Source organism: Cucumis sativus, chromosome 5, assembly GCF_000004075.3.
Source record: "Cucumis sativus cultivar 9930 chromosome 5, Cucumber_9930_V3, whole genome shotgun sequence".
Lineage (NCBI taxonomy): Eukaryota > Viridiplantae > Streptophyta > Magnoliopsida > Cucurbitales > Cucurbitaceae > Cucumis > Cucumis sativus.
In genome coordinates, this window is record NC_026659.2 from 23,091,896 (window position 1) to 23,112,250 (window position 20,355).

General features: G+C 32.4%; 3 protein-coding genes across 3 annotated transcripts; 1 reads left to right on the forward strand and 2 right to left on the reverse strand.

Moving 5' to 3' along the window:
• Positions 1-2,192: 2,192 nt before the first annotated feature.
• On the forward strand, positions 2,193-4,907 carry LOC101221701 (G-type lectin S-receptor-like serine/threonine-protein kinase At1g34300). The gene has a single exon (XM_004142814.3). The coding sequence runs from the start codon at positions 2,373-2,375 to the stop codon at positions 4,758-4,760; it is 2,388 nt and encodes a 795-aa protein (XP_004142862.2). The 5' UTR covers positions 2,193-2,372; the 3' UTR covers positions 4,761-4,907.
• A 774-nt stretch (positions 4,908-5,681) lies between these two features.
• LOC101210438 lies at positions 5,682-7,863 on the reverse strand. Its single transcript, XM_004142775.3, has 4 exons — positions 7,583-7,863; positions 6,784-7,050; positions 6,360-6,518; positions 5,682-6,263 (listed from the first exon to the last, which is right to left on the reverse strand). The coding sequence occupies exons 1-4, from the start codon at positions 7,583-7,585 to the stop codon at positions 6,015-6,017; spliced, it is 678 nt and encodes a 225-aa protein (XP_004142823.1). The 5' UTR covers positions 7,586-7,863; the 3' UTR covers positions 5,682-6,014.
• A 4,901-nt stretch (positions 7,864-12,764) lies between these two features.
• Positions 12,765-16,475, reverse strand: LOC101210681 (G-type lectin S-receptor-like serine/threonine-protein kinase SD2-2). The gene has a single exon (XM_004142776.3). The coding sequence runs from the start codon at positions 16,173-16,175 to the stop codon at positions 13,698-13,700; it is 2,478 nt and encodes an 825-aa protein (XP_004142824.2). The 5' UTR covers positions 16,176-16,475; the 3' UTR covers positions 12,765-13,697.
• Positions 16,476-20,355: the final 3,880 nt, after the last annotated feature.

Genomic DNA, 20,355 nt, shown 5'->3' on the forward strand with positions numbered 1-20,355 from the left:
AAAAGGTCCCTAATCACTGTAAGCACCAATTATAGACTCTCACACCCAACAAGAGTAGAGAACCCCCATGGAGTTATGCAAACTAAACTAATGTCACCATTCTCCACCCAAGATATATGCATTAGAATTGAATTTTTAGAGCCTTTAGGTGGGTACATGACTCAATAGACTCTCCATCCTACTCAAGAAGGATGAAGGAGAGACCTTCAAACCAAACTCCTCCACATGAAACACGACCTTATTAGTGTATTAGTGAGGTCAATCTTAATTTCAATCTAAATCATTATAAACTTTAAAGTAGAATGACTAAATTGTTTCATAGTAAAAACCAGAAACTAAATTGTTCCATGTAAATTGAAAGTATAGAAACTAGGAGAGTAAATTTATACTTTTATAAAAATGTTTTAAGAGAATTAAAATTAATAATCAAAATTATAAAAGAAAAAAAAAATTATATTGACACTCAATCTAAATATATTAATATATAAGCATTCAACGTTATTGCCTCACACTTTATTCAAATAGCCGTGACTCTTGGAATAAACAAAAACAAAATAACATTCTAAATTTTGTACGTAATCAATTCTTTTTCTTAAAAAGCATTAATTTTTTGACATTCTTAAAAAGTAATGTAATTTTAATAAAGATGAACAGAAATAATAGAGTTGAGTTTTGTTAGGAAACATTGACGATTTTATATTTTATACTTAAAAACTATTAAATTTTTGACAACGTAAATTGTAATCTGTGTACTAAACAAATTCATTCTTCCTTTTCAAAGGGAAAAAAAAGAAGAATAAGAAGAAGATGAAATTAATACTTTCTTCTTTTACATTACTTAAAAGTATATAATAAAAGATGATCTCATTTTCCCCGGCTGTTATTACATGAAGTTGAGGCCCTAAGCTCTTTTGTTCAAAATAAGATAATAGTGCCTAATAATTTTAAATATATTCTTAATTACTTTTTTAATAGATAGAAGATCGATAGGGACAAATTTAATATAAGCTCAAGAGACTCGACTTCTCTCTAACTTAATTTTGCATGTTTATATTAGTACAAAATCTTAAGTCATTTTGATTATCAAAATAACTATTTTGTATACAATGGTAAGATACTCTCATCCCGCTTTTATAGTTCTAAGTTAGAATTATTTTGCACACAAATTTTTTAAATATCTTTTTATAGAATAGATTGATTAACTTTTTAAAATGATAGTATATGTCAAAAACATATTAGAGACGACTTAAAGTCGATAGGAGATTGACAAGACACAAAAATGAAAGTTTGTGAACTAAATTTATATTTAAAAAGTTTCATGACTCATTTTAATATTTTTAGTGAAACTTGAAATTAAGGCTCTTTATCATAAAAAAAAATTGTACCCACCACTGAATTGAATACCTGATGTGAAGTTGATAGTATAAATTAATGTCGGTTAAACAATAGTTTGCTAATCATAAGTATAGTTAATAAAGACTATTTTCCCACTAAAGAAAATTTTGAAAACTAAAAAAAAGTAGTGCTTCACTAACTTTATTTTATTCTTAATTGAGATAGAAATTTAAATGTAGTGAGAGGTTAAAATATAACAACTGCAATAGAGAAAATAAAGATTTTCCAAGAAAAAAAAATCTTTTTAACAATACAATAATTAAGGTTGTTCAAATAATACGGACTACTCAACCCAAATAGTAAGAATTAAGCTAGGGTGTGTTAGTTTTTATTTTAAATTAGGTTAGGTTAAATTTTTATGTTTTTTTGGATTTGAGTTACATATTTTTTAAAATTGGGTTGAGTTTAATATTTGAGTTGAATTGAGTAAGCATTTGAGTATGCATTATCTAGTTTATTTACTGTGAAGATGAATAATAGTACGTGTGGTCATAGGTAAATGAAATTATTGTTGTTTACAAGATTAATGAAATGTGATGTAATGAAGTTATAGTGACACAATTTTATTTTATTTTTATATTAAACTTAGGAATAATGTTAAAATTTATAAGAGGTTGAATCTTCTAGATTTTGGTTAAATATATTTAAAGTGATATCTTTTTTGGTCTACGAAATGCTTTATATGTTAAATTATGATTTTAAATTTATTTTCAAACTTTTAAAAGTTTTTAAGTATTTTTTTACTGAAGATATATTTTTTATAATAAATTATATATATATATAAAAAAAAAAAAGCAGCAGTGGAAGTGGACGACTTTGAATTTCACACTGTTCATAGTCTTAGTCTCATTTGCTTTCAAATTGGTTTGATTTGAGGAAATAATGGAACATCTTCCATCCCCATTCACCCATTCATTCTTCTCTTCATATATTTCAAATCTTCCCATTGTTCCCGTCAGCCATACCTCAACGGAACTATGTTTTTCGACGCCGCCCCTCTCTCCATCCTCCTCCTCTTACCTCTGGCCTCCGCCCAACCCACAACAAACCCCCGCAAATTCTCCTCCTTCTCAATTTCCCAATCTCCATGGCGGCCCACCCAGAACCTCACTCTCCTTTCCCCCAACTCCCTTTTCGCCGCCGGCTTCCACCCACTACCCAACAACTCCAATCTCTTCATCTTCTCCGTTTGGTACTTCAACATCTCAACCGACAACGTCGTCTGGTCCGCCAACCGTCTTCATCCGGTCAACCGTTCAGCAGCTCTGGTCATCACAGCCACCGGCCAGCTCCGTCTCAACGACGCCTCCGGTCGCAACCTCTGGCCTTCCAACAATGTCTCAGCCCATTCAAACTCGACCCAATTAATCCTTCGCGACGATGGTGACTTGATTTACGGCACATGGGAAAGCTTCCAATTCCCCACCAATACTTTCTTGCCTAATCATACATTTAATGGAACCTCAATCGTCTCCAACAACGGCAAATATTCGTTTGTAAACTCTGCTAATTTGACGTTTGGTACAGAGACTTATTGGTCCTCTGGAAATCCATTCCAGAATTTTCAAATTGATGGTCAAATTATCATAAACAATCAAATCCCAGTTATCCCTTCTGATTTTAACTCGACCCGGTTCCGGAAATTGGTTCTTGATGATGATGGGAACCTCAGGATTTTTAGTTTCAACCCCAATTGGCCTCGGTGGGATGTAGTTTGGCAAGCACATGTAGAGTTGTGTCAAATTTTAGATACTTGTGGCCCAAATTCTGTCTGTATGAGTAGTGGCAGTTACAATTCCACTTATTGTGTCTGCGCACCCGGATTCAGCCCCAATCCTCGAGGAGGAGCGCGGCAGGGATGCCACCGGAAACTCAACGTATCAAACAAACCCAAGTTTCTTCAACTGGATTTTGTGAATTTCAGAGGCGGGGTTAAACAAATCTCTTTGCAAACTCCAAATATTTCAGTCTGTCAAGCGGATTGCTTGAAGAATTCGAGCTGCGTGGGCTATACATTCAGCTTCGACGGCAACGGCAACGCCCACGCCCAGTGTGTGCTTCAGCTAGACATTTTGTCGAACGGGTTGTGGTCTCCTGGGATGAAGGCAGCTGCCTTTGTGAAGGTCGACAATTCGGAAACAGATCGCTCAAATTTCACCGGAATGATGTACAAACTCCAAACTACATGTCCAGTTCGCATAACCCTCCGGCCCCCACCGGTAAATAAAGACAACACCACCAGAAACATATTGATAATCAGTACCATATTCGTTGCCGAACTAATTACCGGTGCAGTTTTCTTCTGGGCATTCTTGAAGAGATTTGTAAAATACAGAGACATGGCTCGCACTCTTGGTCTCGAATCACTTCCCGCCGGCGGCCCAAAGCGGTTCAATTATGCCGAGCTAAAGACGGCCACAAACGACTTCTCGACCTGCATCGGAAGAGGGGGATTCGGCGAAGTCTTCAAGGGGGAGCTGCCAGACAAACGTGTGGTAGCCGTCAAGTGCTTGAAAAACGTCGCGGGAGGTGACCGTGACTTTTGGGCGGAGGTCACCATCATCGCGAGGATGCACCATCTTAACTTGCTTCGATTATGGGGATTCTGCGCAGAAAAGGGTCAGAGAATTTTAGTATACGAACATATCCCGAATGGATCGCTGGACAAATTCCTGTTTGTGAAGCATTCACCTTCCGATTCGGAGAAGGAGGAAAGAGAGACGGAAGAAGAAAGGTCACCGCTGGATTGGAGCATACGGTACCGAATCGCCATCGGAGTAGCGAGAGCAATCGCGTACTTGCACGAGGAATGCTTGGAATGGGTGTTGCATCGAGACATAAAACCAGAGAACATCCTTCTAGACAACGATTTCTGCCCGAAGTTATCAGATTTCGGGTTGTCGAAGTTGAGGAAAAACGAGGAGACAACAGTGAGTATGTCTCGGATCAGAGGGACGCCTGGATATGTAGCACCGGAGCTGGTGAAATTGGGTTCAAATTCAATAACGACGAAGGCAGATGTGTACAGTTTCGGGATGGTGCTGCTGGAGATAATCAGCGGGACAAGGAATTTTGAGATAAAGAGATGGACAGTGGAGAGTGCAGATTGGTACTTTCCAGGATGGGCATTCGAGAAGGCGTTCGTGGAGGAGAAGATGAAGGAGATATTAGACGGTCGGATAAGGGAAGAATACGAGAGGGGGGGTAATGTATGTATTGTTAATCGAATGGTGGAAACGGCGATGTGGTGTCTTCAAAACCAACCGGAGAAGAGACCGTCGATGGGGAAAGTGGTGAAGATGTTGGAAGGGAAGCTTGAAATTCCTCCTCCAGAAAAGCCTTCTATTTACTTCTTGTCTCAATGAAATTAAATTAAGCCTAAGCCTGCCTTTGGGATACACCAAACTCCTTCCTTCGAAGTCAGTTCACGTTCTCTAATTCATCCACAATATTATTATGTAAATAGTTTATTAATTAAATATCAAATAAAATCTTTTCATCACCCCCATGAATATGTCAAAATTTTCATCTTACCCCAAACCACTTCTTCTCCCATCAATTTCCTTCTTCCCTCTTTTCTATTTTTAGAATTATAAATATAACAAAATGTATCCTTTATTTGCGACTATTTTCAAATTTGGATTAATTTTTTTCTAAAATTACAAATACATTTTTAATTATTTAAATAAACACAACAAAAAATTAAATGGGTCAATTATAGGAGTTGATTATTGATTACTGTTAACTATTATAACTCATGATTAACTAGAATATTATTATAATAATTTGTGTTGTAGCCTAAACAAATTATTATAATTTATAATAATTATAACTCACATATTATGATATCCAAACTGGATGTGGTAAATGTTTTGTTAATTTACTTAAAACACCCTCTACCCTAGAAAAAAAATCATTCAAAATTATGGAAGACTTTGTGAGAAGATTTAATGAATGATCCTTGAAGGAGGAATTTGAAGAAGACTTTGATTTGTGTTATCAACTTTAAGACATTGCATTTTGTATTTTATTGACCAATCCTTTTGTCTGAAAGTGTGGCCATCCTTTTGTCTGCCACATTCTCCTGAGGACAAAAATGAAAGATTGTTGCCTTTATGTAAAGTGGGAAAAACATTGGGCCCCCAATAACAACAACCACACATCAAATTGGGCCAGAGAGAGAAATTTGAGGCCCAAAAAGGGAACAAACAAGATTAACTTTTATAGAACATGAAGAGGAACATTCTCAAGTAAAAAATAAAGTTAAGAGCCAAAGTCAATCATAATGTCTTAATACAGCATGCTCTAGCAACAGCATAGCACCATAATGTTTAGATTAAGCAAAAGAATATAAGATAACAATGTCAATTATTTGATTATTGTTTCCACAAGCAAATCTATCATTTTTCTATACAATCTCCAAAAATATTGGCATAAAAAAAAAAAAATGGAACCAAAACATAACTAATCCAGTATAGAGCCAAAAACCAAGAGATGAGATGAAATATATGTTATATTATATATCTATACTTGTATTCTTATAGGACTTGGATATATGGAAAAAATGTGGGTTTGACAGAGAAAGGGTATTGAAGATCTTCATGATTAGTGTTTAGGCATTACTTCAGAGGCGATCGATGTGGAATGCCTTTCCTTTTATGCAAAAGCTTCTTTGGATTCAACACCATCTTCACTCGCCATGCTTTAATCTCTTCAGTTGATTCAGCTACTGAGATCGATGATGATTCCATTTCACTTGTATTGATTTCTAGATTATGGTTTTCCTTCCATGGAATATCTTTAAGATTTGGCTCTGAATCCATGAATCTACAGCATTGATTGTTGAGTTCCATTGGAACCATAGAGACCTGACAAGTTGAGCAATGTGACATGTTCAAGTCATGCAAGAAAATGAATGAGAGGAAATGCAAGTTTAAACCGAAACAAGAAAGAATTTCGTTTACTTTGCAGGCGATCGAGCAGAAGCGATTAGGCAAGTCTTGTATGTATCTCCCACAAGCTTCACAAGTACCTCCAAACTTCAATTTTGTTGACGGTTTCGAATCTTTCGATTGTGGACGAGGACTCAAATGAACAGCCTTCTCCCCATTTATCTTATAAGTCTAGTGAATCAAACATTCAGTACTTTAGTCTCAAACACTACCATAATTCACCAACAACAACAACAAAAAGATCTCTATCATGATTAAATTCAATGCTTTCTCAAAGTCGTTCCCTTCGAGGATTGTTTCATTTATGGAAGCATACTTGAGCGATTAAACATCTAGAAGTATGATTTGATCACAACTTACAACCAGCAGCAACAGGTAACATGACAAGTTCAGTATTAAAAGTTTAGATAATTTTAAGGAGGTAATAAAGGGATACCTGAATATTGCAACAATCAAGGTGGTCCTGTAAGTCGGGAACACGAACGACGTACTGATAAACGTACTTACAGATCTGTAGCCGGCGATGAACACAATGAGATATCAGGCAATGCCTGCAGATAGCAATACCACAATCTATACAAAACACATTCTTTTCATTTTTTCTATTGTTTTGATGATGAACACAAGAACCAAAAAATTTGCTTTGCAAAAGGGAATTAAGCCAATCTGTTTTCCTTTTCTTCAAATAAATCTTGCATCCTGCCTGCAATATCCATATCAAAACAATTCAATTCATTTGATGATTGCTTGTGAATAAGACTAATTTGTCAAATCATTAGAGAATCCTAACATAAACCAAAACAATACCAAATTGAGGCATCATCATCAAAAAGCTAAAAAGAAATTAGGTATAATTTGCCAAAATTACCCATTCATGACATAAGATATGAAAACTCCTTGTAAAATTTAACGATAGAATACACTCTCAAATCAGTCACATACAATAAATTATAAGACAGGAAACTAAAAAAAACAACCAAACATGTATAGTAGATAGCAAACAATCCATACTCTGAACAATCTGAATTATATTTATAATACCCAAAAAATGCTGAAACAAAATGATTAAACAACATTCAATGATTAAGAAAGAAGAGAAACAATCTGGGTGGAACGAATTCATATGATTGAACAAAACAAACAAGAAATTAAGAAGAAACGCAATGAAAAGAAACACCCAAAAACAGCAAAATAATAATAAGAATAATAAAAACAGAGGAAACATCAAGACTCACCATATTGAAATGTAATCTGAAGGAATTTCAAGTTCTGGGTGGATGAGAAATCGATTAAAAAAAAACACTGGAATAATGGGAAATTTGTTCAAGTGAATTGGGGGAAAAAAGAGGAATCAGAGAGAGAAGAAGAGGAATAGGCCAATATAGAGACTGTGTATGCGGCTACAAAGTGAAAACTGAATAATAACAATAATAATAAGAAATAAAAAAAAAGAAAAAAGAGAGGGGGAAATATAAAAAAGAAAAGGGGAAAGTGAGAAAATGGAAGGTGAAATGTTTTTGGAAGCTGCTGCGAACAATTGCGCCCATTAGAGTAAAAGGAAGGAAACAGTCTGCAAACGGCGGGAAAGATGAAGGGGTTTGAGCCGTTGGATGATAATGTTGATTGGACGGTAGAGATTCCGTTATATTTTCCGAGTGTAATGATGGGAGTTGGATTGTGTGGGGTCCGATATGACAAATAAATTCGTTTCGCCGAAATATCCGAAATTTACGCCATCGCCGTTCTCTCTTTATTATCATTTTTATCATTTCCAAATTACAACTAATCAATTACAAATATATTTTCTAAATTCCCAATCAAATTTAAACTATTCTTTTCTTCTTTTTTTTCTTTTTAGATTACCATAAATGCTCCTTCCTTAAATTACCTTTTTTTTTTTCTTTTTTCTTTTTGCATTTATGTATTATAGTTTCCATGCTTTATTGGTCTCAATACAATTATTATTATACTACTAAAAATCAATTATTCAGTCTTATGTATTTTGTATTTTAAAGGTTTAATCACATTTAAACGAGAGTTATCACCCTAAATTACACTCATTATTCAAAATCCACAAATTATTACTTATCTCTTTAGCCAAGGATTCTTTGTTCAATTATAATTTTATTGTTCTTAATAATTGGTATGTAGTTTTGTAGAAATATATTAAGAGTTTTAATTATACTATAAGGATCATTTTGGAAAGCTTTTAAAACCAAACTAATAACTCATATATGTTTAATAATTTGGTCCCTAAAAATTAGATTATTTTTCTATTTTGATCTCTTAAATCCTAGATCGACCTGGATATATAGATTGACGTTCATATCATCGTTTAGTGAACATTTCTTATATCTTGTACTATCAACATATGTATACAATATCATTTTAACAAAATTTCATCACCAATATAAGTGTATAAGTGTATACCCTACTAAAAATGAACTTTAAATTTATAATATGTAAATTTTGTTCTCTTTAATTTAAATTTTACTTAAGGTTGAGAACAGAATTAGAAACACGATTTTAGCATATTTATTCGAAAAAGAATATTGGACGATATATTTTTTGTTTACCAGAAGTGTAGCAAAGTAAATTATAAGTTAAATGATAAAAACTATCCTTAAACGTAACTTTGCCACAAATTTTATATATAAATTGGTAGAGGGGTTTGATCTTGTTGTGGTACCAATAATAAAGAAGTGAGACTAATTATTGTGGGACAAGACATGATAATTGTTTCAAACATTTTCATGGTTGTACAAATTATTGGCAACCCTAATCCCATTGGAGAATGTAATCAATAATGACCCAAAAAATACAAATAATGTCCTGCTTTCTTTTCTCTACATTTTAGCCCAATAATGTTCCCTTTAGTCTGTATCAATTTTTTTACAACCATACTTCTCTATTATCTTCCTATCATACATGATTATAGATACTTTTCTAAAACCTATATATTGTCATGGGTCTAAGATCGTATCTCAAATTAGATAGTATCATATCGTTATAGTGATATTTTGAGGATTCTTGTCTAGAAAATAAGTTTTCTCTTTTTCTCAAACAAAATGTTATAGTTGTCAAAAAGTTATTACTGTAGGGAGGAAAGGCCTACTAAATGAGTATATCATAACCTTTGTCTTTAATTTAGAGGTTTGAGGTTTTAATACTCCTATGGGATGGAGAAAATTTTTAGAAATTTTTATTTTCAATCAAATGTTTGGCATATAAGTAGCTTTTAATAATTAAATGGGATCAACTCAATAAATAAGATAAATTATTTGATTAAATGTAAAATAAGGAACGATGGCATATGTACTTAGTATTGTTACAATAAAAGAATAAATCAAAACAAAAATGTGTTAATACTAGTTTTTAAAATATTAAATTAAATGTTTTGTCTATAACTCAGTTTGAGTTAGAGATGACAATTCAGTTGTGGATTTGATACTTTTCATAGTTTTGAAACTGAAATGACTAAACCCGAAAATTAATAACTCAATTCAAAAATATCTCTATACTTCAGAAGATGCATTAATGCTCTTAGTTTTATATTTTTTTTTTTGAAGTCTTTTTTACTGCAAAAAAGAAGTACCAATTTTAGAACAAATTATATGGATATTATTTTTTTCATGAATACTATATTTTCATTTGTCCAATTTTTACATCATTCTTTTCACAACAAAATATAATCTAAAATTTTAAGTTAAAGCATAAAATCTTAAAAAATTCACAAATTTGCAAAATAAAAATTGATAATAGTGCTGAATACAAAAGAATGTATTTGACTATTAATACAAATGATGAAACATATTTAAGTATTTTCAATATTATTTTTCTTTTTGTTATAATCTATTTACCTTAATTGAAATGTGATAATTTTCTAATAGAGATAAACAAAAGGTTAAATGGTCAATAAGAAGAGGAGTAATAGGCGAGATAAATTAGATTAAATAGTTACTTCTTTTTTTTTTCCTTTTAAGGTATGAGTGCTACTAATGCAACTAATTTTGACCATTTAGAAGCATCTTTACTTCCAACCATTGGATTTTGCTCAAATATATTCACAGTAATTGTAAATTTGAAAACTTACAAAACTTAACTCTATTTTTTAAACAAAAACACTAACATTTACCACAACTAACACATGATGTTCAAATATATATATACTTTTACAATATATATACTTTTACCCTAATTAAACTACAAAGTATAAAAGGATATCTTTTCCTGATAATTTAGCCAATCAAAAATAAAAGTGATATGTAAAATCAAAATTTAAATTTTACTTTTTTTTTCAAAGGTATTGTTGTAATAAATACTGGGGTTGAGATCTGAACACAAGACCTCTTGTACACAAGAACATGTAACCGCCAGTAGAGCCAACTCATGTTGACATTTAAATATTAATTTAATAGTGTTAAAATTTTCTTTTATAGAGCTGTTTTATTATTATTATTATGTATATTTAAATTGATGTCACCTTTAAGGTGAAAGGGTTAAAAATTAATATATATATTTTTCTATTTCTCATTTCTCATTTATATTATTTACTCTTTAAAAATAAATATTTTATTTCATGTTTAAGATATTATACATATACATATAGTTTATATAGATATATTTATGAATCTATGATGTAGAAGGAGTCTAACACACACTGCACTCCTCACACAAAAGTTGTTAATGACAACAATAATAATAGGAACAATTATTCTAGAAATTTAATTAGACTAATGGATTGAAAGTTTTTAAATCATGCTCATTGCACTATGAACATATATTTTAATCTTGGAAATAAACTATACATAAGTTAGAGTTTTAATTCTCAATTACACATGAATTTATTACATTTACAATCAATACATACAATCACTGATGTAGCTATAATTTTTAAGTTGACTCACTTCGCACAGATGTTTTGCTAAAGTTATGGAGATTCAATTCATTAGTGGGTAAACATTGTTGTATTAAAGAAAAGGTTTTCTTCAGAATTTTGAGGTTAGAATAGAAATATGATGATTTGAACTGGAATTCATCAGAAAAGAATGAGCAAAAAGTAGAAGCTATGTTTAATTCTTCAGGTGTATGGCAGGATAATGCAAGGAGGAAGAGAAAGAGGAAGAAGGGAAGAAAAGGGAGGAAGGAAACGAGCTGTTGATGGTGAGGGGCAAAGGAGAAGGCCAAGATCATGACCACGCGTCATAATATCCAATGACTCAGATTACACCATGGTCTTCTTTTTCTTTTTCTTTTATAAATTATAATTATTATTTTTTATATTCGATGAGCCCTTCTCCCAAAGAATTAAAAAATGTGTAAATTTTCTTTTTATGTGGAAAAGAATTTAATTTTTTTTTCCATATGTAGAAGCCATATTTATCATGTCTATTTCGTCAATAATATATGCAAAGAATGACGCTCAAAAATTAACACAAGAGTACGGAATACATAAATGAAAGGAAAAAAACTAATTAAGAACAACGGTATATCAATAGACCAAACCATGGAAATTGAAAAAAAAAAAATGGAATGATAAACGATGTTCCATTCACATAATGGCCAATTACCAACATCTATTAAAATAATATTCTCTCGCTATTGTTGTCATTACCACTTGCAAAAATGGAGAGAAAAGGGAGACAAATGGCAGATACTAAACCCAAGAAAAAGGAAAAATCTTTTGGATAATAATAGACGATGTTGTAATTGATATTCCTCTAATCTGTTTAGGGTATATTGTCTTAATTGAAGGTTCATATTTCAGTGTTGTTGATGTGAAAGTTTAATAAGAACTCAACAAGGAAAATTGAAGATATTATTCGTGAAAGGGGGAAAACACAAAGTTCCCTTCAAAAAGAGAATTGGAGTAGGGGTAAGAGGTCAATATCTTGGACTATGTGTGAATGATGGGAGTGGGTTGTGGTTAGGGTCAAAGTGAAAAAGATATAATTGTGGAGAATGAGTGAAGGTTGGTGAGGTGCCTAATTTGGAGGGAGATTTAGGTTATGGAGTAGGTCTAAATAAATGGGTAAGAGAGGAGAGGTAGTGTGGAAAGTGTAGTTCCCCTCCATTTGGGGAATTATATTAACCAATACTCTCCTATTTTCCCACAATATGTGAAAAACTAACTCCATTTTCTCACTATCTTATACTTTGTTTTAACTTTTTTTTTTTTTTTTTGTTTCCTTGAGAATAATATTTTTTAAAAAAACAAACGATATGCTATTAAACTTGATATTGTCACGAAGGATAAATATTTTGTCTACTTTGTCATTTCTTCTTTAAGTTTTCCAAATTTTATTATTGATCATCATTCTTCTTTATAAAAGAAAGTGAGAGACGGTTAAAAAAAACCAGTTATAAATTTTTAATTGTAAAAAGTATCCTCACACAAGTCTAACTTAGAAAGTGAGATTAGACTAGAAGTAGACCAAAGGTCAATTTCACTATAGGCTTGAGATGATAAATTTGAGCAATGATATCTATACAAGTTGTCTTCAAATTTGTTCACTTTGAATGAATTTAATGGTCATGTGTGGAGTTGAATTGTGTTAGAGATTCTTATACAGGTGTGATGTGGAACCTACCACACTATGATGTATAAATTACAGTAAATAGTGTCTAATTCAGTTAAGCACATAAAAGGTAAGGTCACGACTCTCTTTTGAAGATTACTTACGATCTACTTTTGAAAGTCATCGAATGAAGCTATTTATAAACTTCACGTTTAATACTCACCTCCGATTACAAGTAACAATGATGATACTCAAGGTTGTAGGATGTCAAATCGAGTGCAACATAGTTATTTGTTGATTGATGTGTTTCTACCGGCATAATTGATTGTCCTTATTGGAATGTTAATTTTTTTTTTTTTTCCTTTGGGAGGCACATGTATATCCCAATACCCTGGAGCTTGGGCATTCTCATGGGTTTTGGATTTTTCCTTGACAACCCTGGCAAAATATCCTCTTTGTTTTGTTTTCTCTTCTTTTGTAGATACTTTCAAATTTTCTTTCATCAGTTCAACATTTCCAAAAAGAAATTTTCAACAAACAACCAAATAAGACATAAACTTGGAGTAAAAGTACAAGTCTCAAAATTAAAAGATTACATCAAAGACTCAACAAAGTGATTTAAAGCCTAAAGGAAAATATTGTTAAAAATATGCATTTCAAATTTAAAAGATATTTCAAACTTGTTTTTAAAGTTTTAAAATGAAAGTAAGAATATTTCCATATACAGTGTGACAGTGACAATAAGCTTGATTACAAAAAAATTAGATTATGGATTCTAAACATTTTAAGAAAAAAGAATGTTAAAGGTCAAAAGATTGAGATGGGGGAAAAGTTACCCGAAACTTAGACTAGTTGAGCTGTATTCAGCTGGAGGAAAGTCAGAATCCATGGAATCTACAGAATCGACCACCATGGCTATTTGATGTTTAGGACCTTCCTGTCCTTCTGAGAGAAAGTAAATGGAGGGCTTTTCTGGGTTTGGAATCTCCAACTTCCCTTCCAACATCTTCACCACTTTCCCCATCGATGGTCTCATCTCCGGCTGGCTCTGAAGGCACCACATTGCCGTTTGCACCATACGGTTAACAATCGCAAAATGGCCTCCACTATCGTACTCATTCCTGATCCGGCTGTCTAAAACTTCTTCAATCTTCTCTTCCACAAACGCTTTTTCGAATGCCCAGCTCGGAAAGTACCAAAACGCGCTCTCAACTGTCGATCCTTCTTTTGTATCGAAATTCCTGGTCCCACTGATAATCTCCAGCAGCACCATTCCGAAACTATACACATCTGCTTTCGGCGTGATTGAATTTGAACCCAATTTTACTAGCTCCGGTGCCACATAACCGGGGGTGCCTCTGATCCGAGACATACTCACCGCTGTTCCGTCGTTTTCCTTTAGTTTCGACAACCCAAAATCCGCTAGTTTCGGGCAGAAATCGTTGTCTAGAAGGATATTTTCGGGCTTTATGTCTCGATGCAATACCCATTCCAGGCATTCCTCGTGCAAGTACGCGATTGCTCTTGCAACTCCAATGGCGATTCTATAACGGATTCCCCAATCCAGCAATGGGTTTTCTCCATCTATCTCTATCGAATCAGAGAACGAAGATTTGACGAAGAGGAATTTGTCGAGAGATCCATTGGGGATGTACTCGTAGACTAACATTCTTTGACCCTTTTCGGCACAGAATCCCCACAATCTGAGCAAGTTGAGATGGTGCATTCTGGCGATAACGGTGACTTCCGCCCAAAAGTCCCCATCGCCGCCAGAGACGTTTTTCAGGCATTTCACGGCGATAACACGTTTGTCCGGCAATTCCCCTTTGAAGACTTCGCCGAATCCACCTTTTCCAACGGGATTTGAGAAGTCGTTGGTGGCAATCTTCAGCTCGTCGTAGCTGAACCGCTTCGGTCCACCGGCGGGTAGTGATTCGAAACCAAGCGTGCGAGCCATGTCTCTGTATTTGATAAATCTCTTCAAGAATGCACAGAAGAAAACCGCCCCGGAGATTAGTTCGGCTATGAATATGGTGACGATTATCCATATGTTCCTGGTGGTATTGTCTTTATTATCCGGTGGTGGCCGGAGACTGATGTGAACTGGACATGTGGTTTGGAGTTTGTACATCATTCCGGTGAAATTTGACTGATCTGTTTCCGAATTATCGACCTTCACAAAGGCAGCCGTCTTCATCCCAGGCGACCAGAACCCGTTCGACAAAATGTCTAGCTGAAGCACACACTGGTCGTTGCCCTCGAAACTGAATGTATAGCCCACACAGCTCGAATTCTTCAAACAATTCGCTTGACAGACTGAAATATTTGGGGTTTCCATGAAGATTTGATTAGCCCCACCTCTAAAATTCACAAAATCCAGTTGTAGAAATTTGGATTTGTTCGATACGTTGAGTTTCCGGTTGCATCCTTGACGTGCTCCACCGCGAGGATCGGGGCTGAATCCAGGAGCACAGACACAGTAAGTGGAATTGTAACTGCCACTACTCATACAGACAGAATTTGGGCCGCAAGTACGAAAGATTTGACACAACTCTACATGTGCTTGCCAAACCATATCCCACCTCGGAGAATTGGGGTTGAAGCTCAAAATCTTGAGGTTCCCATCATCGTCAACAACCAATTTCCGGAGCCGGGTCGAATTAAAATCAGTAGGGTAAATTGGGTTTTGATTATCTCTGTTGATTTGACCTGTATTTTCGAAATTCTTGAAAGGGTTATCAGTCCACCAATACCTCTCTGTTCCAAACGTCAAATTAACAGAATTCACAAACGAATATTTGCCGTTGTTAGAGATGATGGTGGTTCCATTCAATGTCTGATTAGGCAAGATAGTATTGGTGGGGAATTGGAAGCTTTCCCATGTTCCGTAAATCAAATCACCATCGTCGCGAAGGATTAATCGGGTCGAATTTGAATTGGCAGAGACATTGTTGGAAGGCCAGAGATTGCGACCGGAGGCGTCGTTGAGACGGAGCTGGCCGGTGGCTGTGATGACCAGAGCCGCTGAACGGGTGACGGGATGAAGACGGTTGGCGGACCAGACGATATTGTCTGTTGAGATGTTGAAGTACCAAACGGAGAAGATGAAGAGATTGGAGTTGTTGGGTAGTGGGCGGAAGCCGGCGGCGAAAAGGGAGTTGGGGGAGAGGAGAAGGAGATTGTGGGAGGGTCGCCATGGAGATTGGGAGATAGAGAAGGCAGAGAAATTGGTGGGTTTCGGAGACTGGGCTGCGGCCGGAGATGGGAAGAAGAGAAGGAAGAGGGCGGAGAAAGCGACGGCGAGAGACATGGTTAAGAAATGAGAGGTCGGCGGCTGAAAGGCATGGAAATTAAATTGGGGGTTTGGATATTTGTAATTAATTGTTTATAATAAAAACTGAGCCCCCGGTTTTTGAAGTCTAACATATTACATATTACATATTACATATTACATAGATATGGGATGTGATGTTCTTCCTCTTCTTTTTCAAGGTTATCTTCTAACCTTCAAAAAACAAAAAAAAAGAAGCCTCACTTCTTGTTTCTAAACTTATAAGTGTTGGGTTTTAGTTAATTTATTTGACTGAAATGATACTTAATTATTCATTTATCAATGTTTTTCTTAAATATTGAATCTATCAACTCTACAAAAGTTGTCATCAACCTTCTATCAATAAAACTCTTCCATGAATCTTCCTATTCATGGACACTTCTCCAATACACCTAACATAATTTTAATATTCAAATAAGTCAACAAAATGTTGATGCAGACAACCTATCGATAATAAAAAAAAGATTATTAACTTTTAATACTCTGTATTTCCCATCATGGTGTAATATGATTTAAACATTTCTTATGTATACATAGTATTACGGGGAAAGAAGAAAAGAAATAATAATAATATGGTAGGACCTATCATCACATGGCAACCAAGTGGTGATGTGAACTCAATATAGTTTATTATTATTACTATATAGTTATGTGGATTGACTTTGGAAATTAAAGTAAGAAGTTGGTGAACAAGTTCCTTTCTTATTTTTCATTCGTCAATTTGATTCTTAAAAAATCACAAAATATCATGTCTATTATCATAACTTTATCTGTTTTACTAACTACAGATAATCAACTACAAATTGGTTTGGTTGGAGGCTTTTTGTTAATAAAGTTTTGGTTAATTTATAATTTTAATCTATCTAACAAATTCTTTAGTAGATAGAGTTTTTAGTTTACTCTTCAAATTACGTCTATTTTTTTTTTTTTTTTACATCATGATTAACATTGTTACGAGTTAGTTTAGACTAATGGACAAAATGAATATTTTTATACTACAATAAGAAGGCTAAGTTTTAGATGAAAAGGAAAGTGATATGGGTTGAGCCCATACTACTTTGGTCTACCTCTGCTCCAAGTTGAGGTTGAATCTAATGAAAGACCTCGTAGTCCTACTTAGCCCATCCCAAACCGAGATGCATATGAAGTTCAAAGAAGTCCACACTTTCGTGTTCTTAGCCCCAATACAAGCCAAGACAAAGACCAAAAAACATCCTAAAGAAATCCCAAGTCAATAACGGATATGGGATCCCACTTTAAAAAGGATTGAGACAGAGAGGTCAAGCGAAAAACTCTATAAATATATAAGTAGTATGAGCACGAACAAAGGTAACAAAAAGTTTCTTCTTTCTTTTACTATATGATTCTCTTACTTACTTAAACATCAAAGTCATTTTTTTTTTTGTTTGCAGGTTATTTTTTCTCTAATTATAAATTTATCGTTGTTACCACGTGAAGAAGTACATTTTCTCTTGGACAAAATTTGGCATGATCAAAAATATGTTTCTTTCTTCCCTAAATTAGAAATTTACAGTTGTGTTACCATGTGAAGTTTATGTTCGTTTTCTTTTGACAGAAATTTAGTATCATCAAACATGTTTCTTTATTAAAATATTTTAGTTCTAAATCAAATTTAAAAAACAAACACAAGATTTTAAAAGCTATTGTTTTTAGTCTTTAACCTTTGTTTGACTTTTGAAAACAATGGTAAAAAATAGAGAATAAAAAGAAATTTTAAAGATTAAACGTGTGTTTATAGATTTAACTTTTAAAAATTAAAAGAAAACTAAATGGTTACCCACCGAACATAAAAAATTTGTTTTTGCTAATATAGAAATAATTACTAAGTGTATAACAATTAAGTATTAGGGCAATTATTATTGGTCGCAATTTTAAGAGTAGTAATAAAGTATATATCGACATATAAAATAATTACAAATATAGCAAAATATATAAGTGATAGACTTGTATTATTGATAAACTTACAGTCTATCACTGATACACCAATATTTACAAGATGGTCTATCAGTGTTAAACTTGATAGATTTTGCTATATCTACTTAAACTTCTATTTTTTTTTATATTATATTGAATAAGTAAAAAAAGAAAAGAACTTTTAATATTTGTGTATAAAGGGTTTTGAATTATTCTAACATATTTAAATGGTACCAACCTATTGGATATAAAATCAAACCTTAAATTATATATTAACATAAAATCCAATATTTTGTAAAGATAAGTTCCGTTGATTGTAGGAAATGTGTCTACAATACCTATTAGGCACAAATTGAAAATTAAATAAACCTATTTGAAATATGTTGAATGATTAGAAAACTTTGTGTATTAGAATTCTTATTTGACTTTGTAGGGCAATATGATCTTCGAGAAAGTGGAGTTCCGTATTGATTAGGTTTCATATTGCAGAAAATAAAATTTTCATATAAACTACAACTCATATCAAAATGTTAGCCTCCATTATTTGTTTTGAAAAAGGATTGCAAATCCAAAATTGTTTAAAATGTTTTCAAAATATACTAAAATTTTCCATTCTATCTATATTTATGATTTGATATAATTTAAAATTTTACTATACTTTATAAATACTTTTTGTTTATTTGAAAATGTCTTTTATTTTTATCTATATGTCGTTAATATAAGAATATAAGTTTGAAGTATCTATATGATCATAAAGTATATTCTCCGAGTAAAAAATATGGAGTATTAATTCATGTACGTTTTATAGGTTTTCATTCATGGTTTGATAATAAACTATTTTCGACATCCTTATTTCTATAAAAGCTTTTTATTTTCTTTGGAGGAGTGTGAGTTTTCCATTTTCACATGATCATTTGGAATATAGTTAATTAACTAATATTAATTTTAATAAATCAATAATAATATTATGTTGAAATATTTGCCTTTGACTAAATTTTACATTTAAATTTTATTAAAGGAATGCAATTATTTCTATACCTAATTAATTAACTAACAATATCTTAAACAAATTTAATCAGTAATCTAAGAGGAGTTAAATTTAGGAAGTACAAAAATTTATTTTTCAACAATGATGATAATTGTCTCTTTTATTTTGTTTTTAACAAGCAGACAATTATTTATTGAGACTAATTTTAATTAGATCCTCTACTATAAACAAATGATCATTATTGATTCTTTATGACCAACTAATTATTTATTGTGTTAAATTTACATTACTTCATTTTTGCCATCAACACATATCCTATTTATAAAGCCTTTTTTTTTAGTATTCTTTATAAATATCATATTTATCTCATTTTTCACTTTTTATATAATATATTATTTTATAAAAAACATAAGATTTAATTAAATTTTAAATTACTGAATTTAATTAATTCTAAACATGATTAAGTAGTAGTTTATAATTAATGTTGAATAAATATATTAATGGATAAAATTTAATTAGAATTACTAAAATTTGAAAGCATGTATAAAATCTTAAACCAAGGGAGCCATAAATAAAAATTTAAAGGAACAAAAGTTGAGTGAAATATACTCCTTAGTTCAATATTAATATGAAGGGTTAGGGATATTTAATGTTTGGGAAATTTAATTTTCCATTTTAGGACATGAGAATTGAAATATAAATATAAATAATGTTATTTAAGAAAGTTGAAAAACACAAGTGAAGAAGAAGAAGAAGAAAAAAAGAAGGAAGTAAACATAGAGGGACTTTGGGCCTTAGTGCTTAAGCGGGCCGGTCTTTGGTTTGTAAGGGATATTTGAGTCATAGGCGTTAGGCGTTTATTTGTCTTTGGACTGATTATTATTTTAGTATGTATTTTAACGGTTTATGTTGTGACTAAAAGTAATTATAGTATCAATTTTCATTTTCTTTCTTTTTCAATATCATTTTTATTTATCATTACTATTATTCTGAAAATAATTATTTTTACTCTACATTTTTTCATAGTTAATTTTGTTTAATACTTTGACATTTTGATTTTATTAGGTTTTGAAATAAATTTTTCTAGATTTCTCTCACTTTAACTGATTTGAAAAAGATCATGCATTTTTTTTCTAATCATAGTATTGCTAACCTCAAATTGAAATAAAACAATATTTTAATTTTGAATTCAATTACTAAAAAATTATAATTTCTTTTACCAAATTATATATGAGA

Excerpts from the sequence above, each read along its gene's own strand:
- LOC101221701 (XM_004142814.3), top strand. The coding sequence starts at position 2,373 with ATGTTTTTCGACGCCGCCCCTCTCTCCATCCTCCTCCTCTTACCTCTG.
- LOC101210438 (XM_004142775.3), bottom strand. Across the intron at positions 6,519-6,783 it reads TTGATTGTTGCAATATTCAG|ACTTATAAGATAAATGGGGA; the intron begins GTATCCCTTTAT and ends TTGATTCACTAG. Across the intron at positions 6,264-6,359 it reads TCTGCTCGATCGCCTGCAAA|GTCTCTATGGTTCCAATGGA; the intron begins GTAAACGAAATT and ends TCAACTTGTCAG.
- LOC101210681 (XM_004142776.3), bottom strand. The coding sequence starts at position 16,175 with ATGTCTCTCGCCGTCGCTTTCTCCGCCCTCTTCCTTCTCTTCTTCCCA.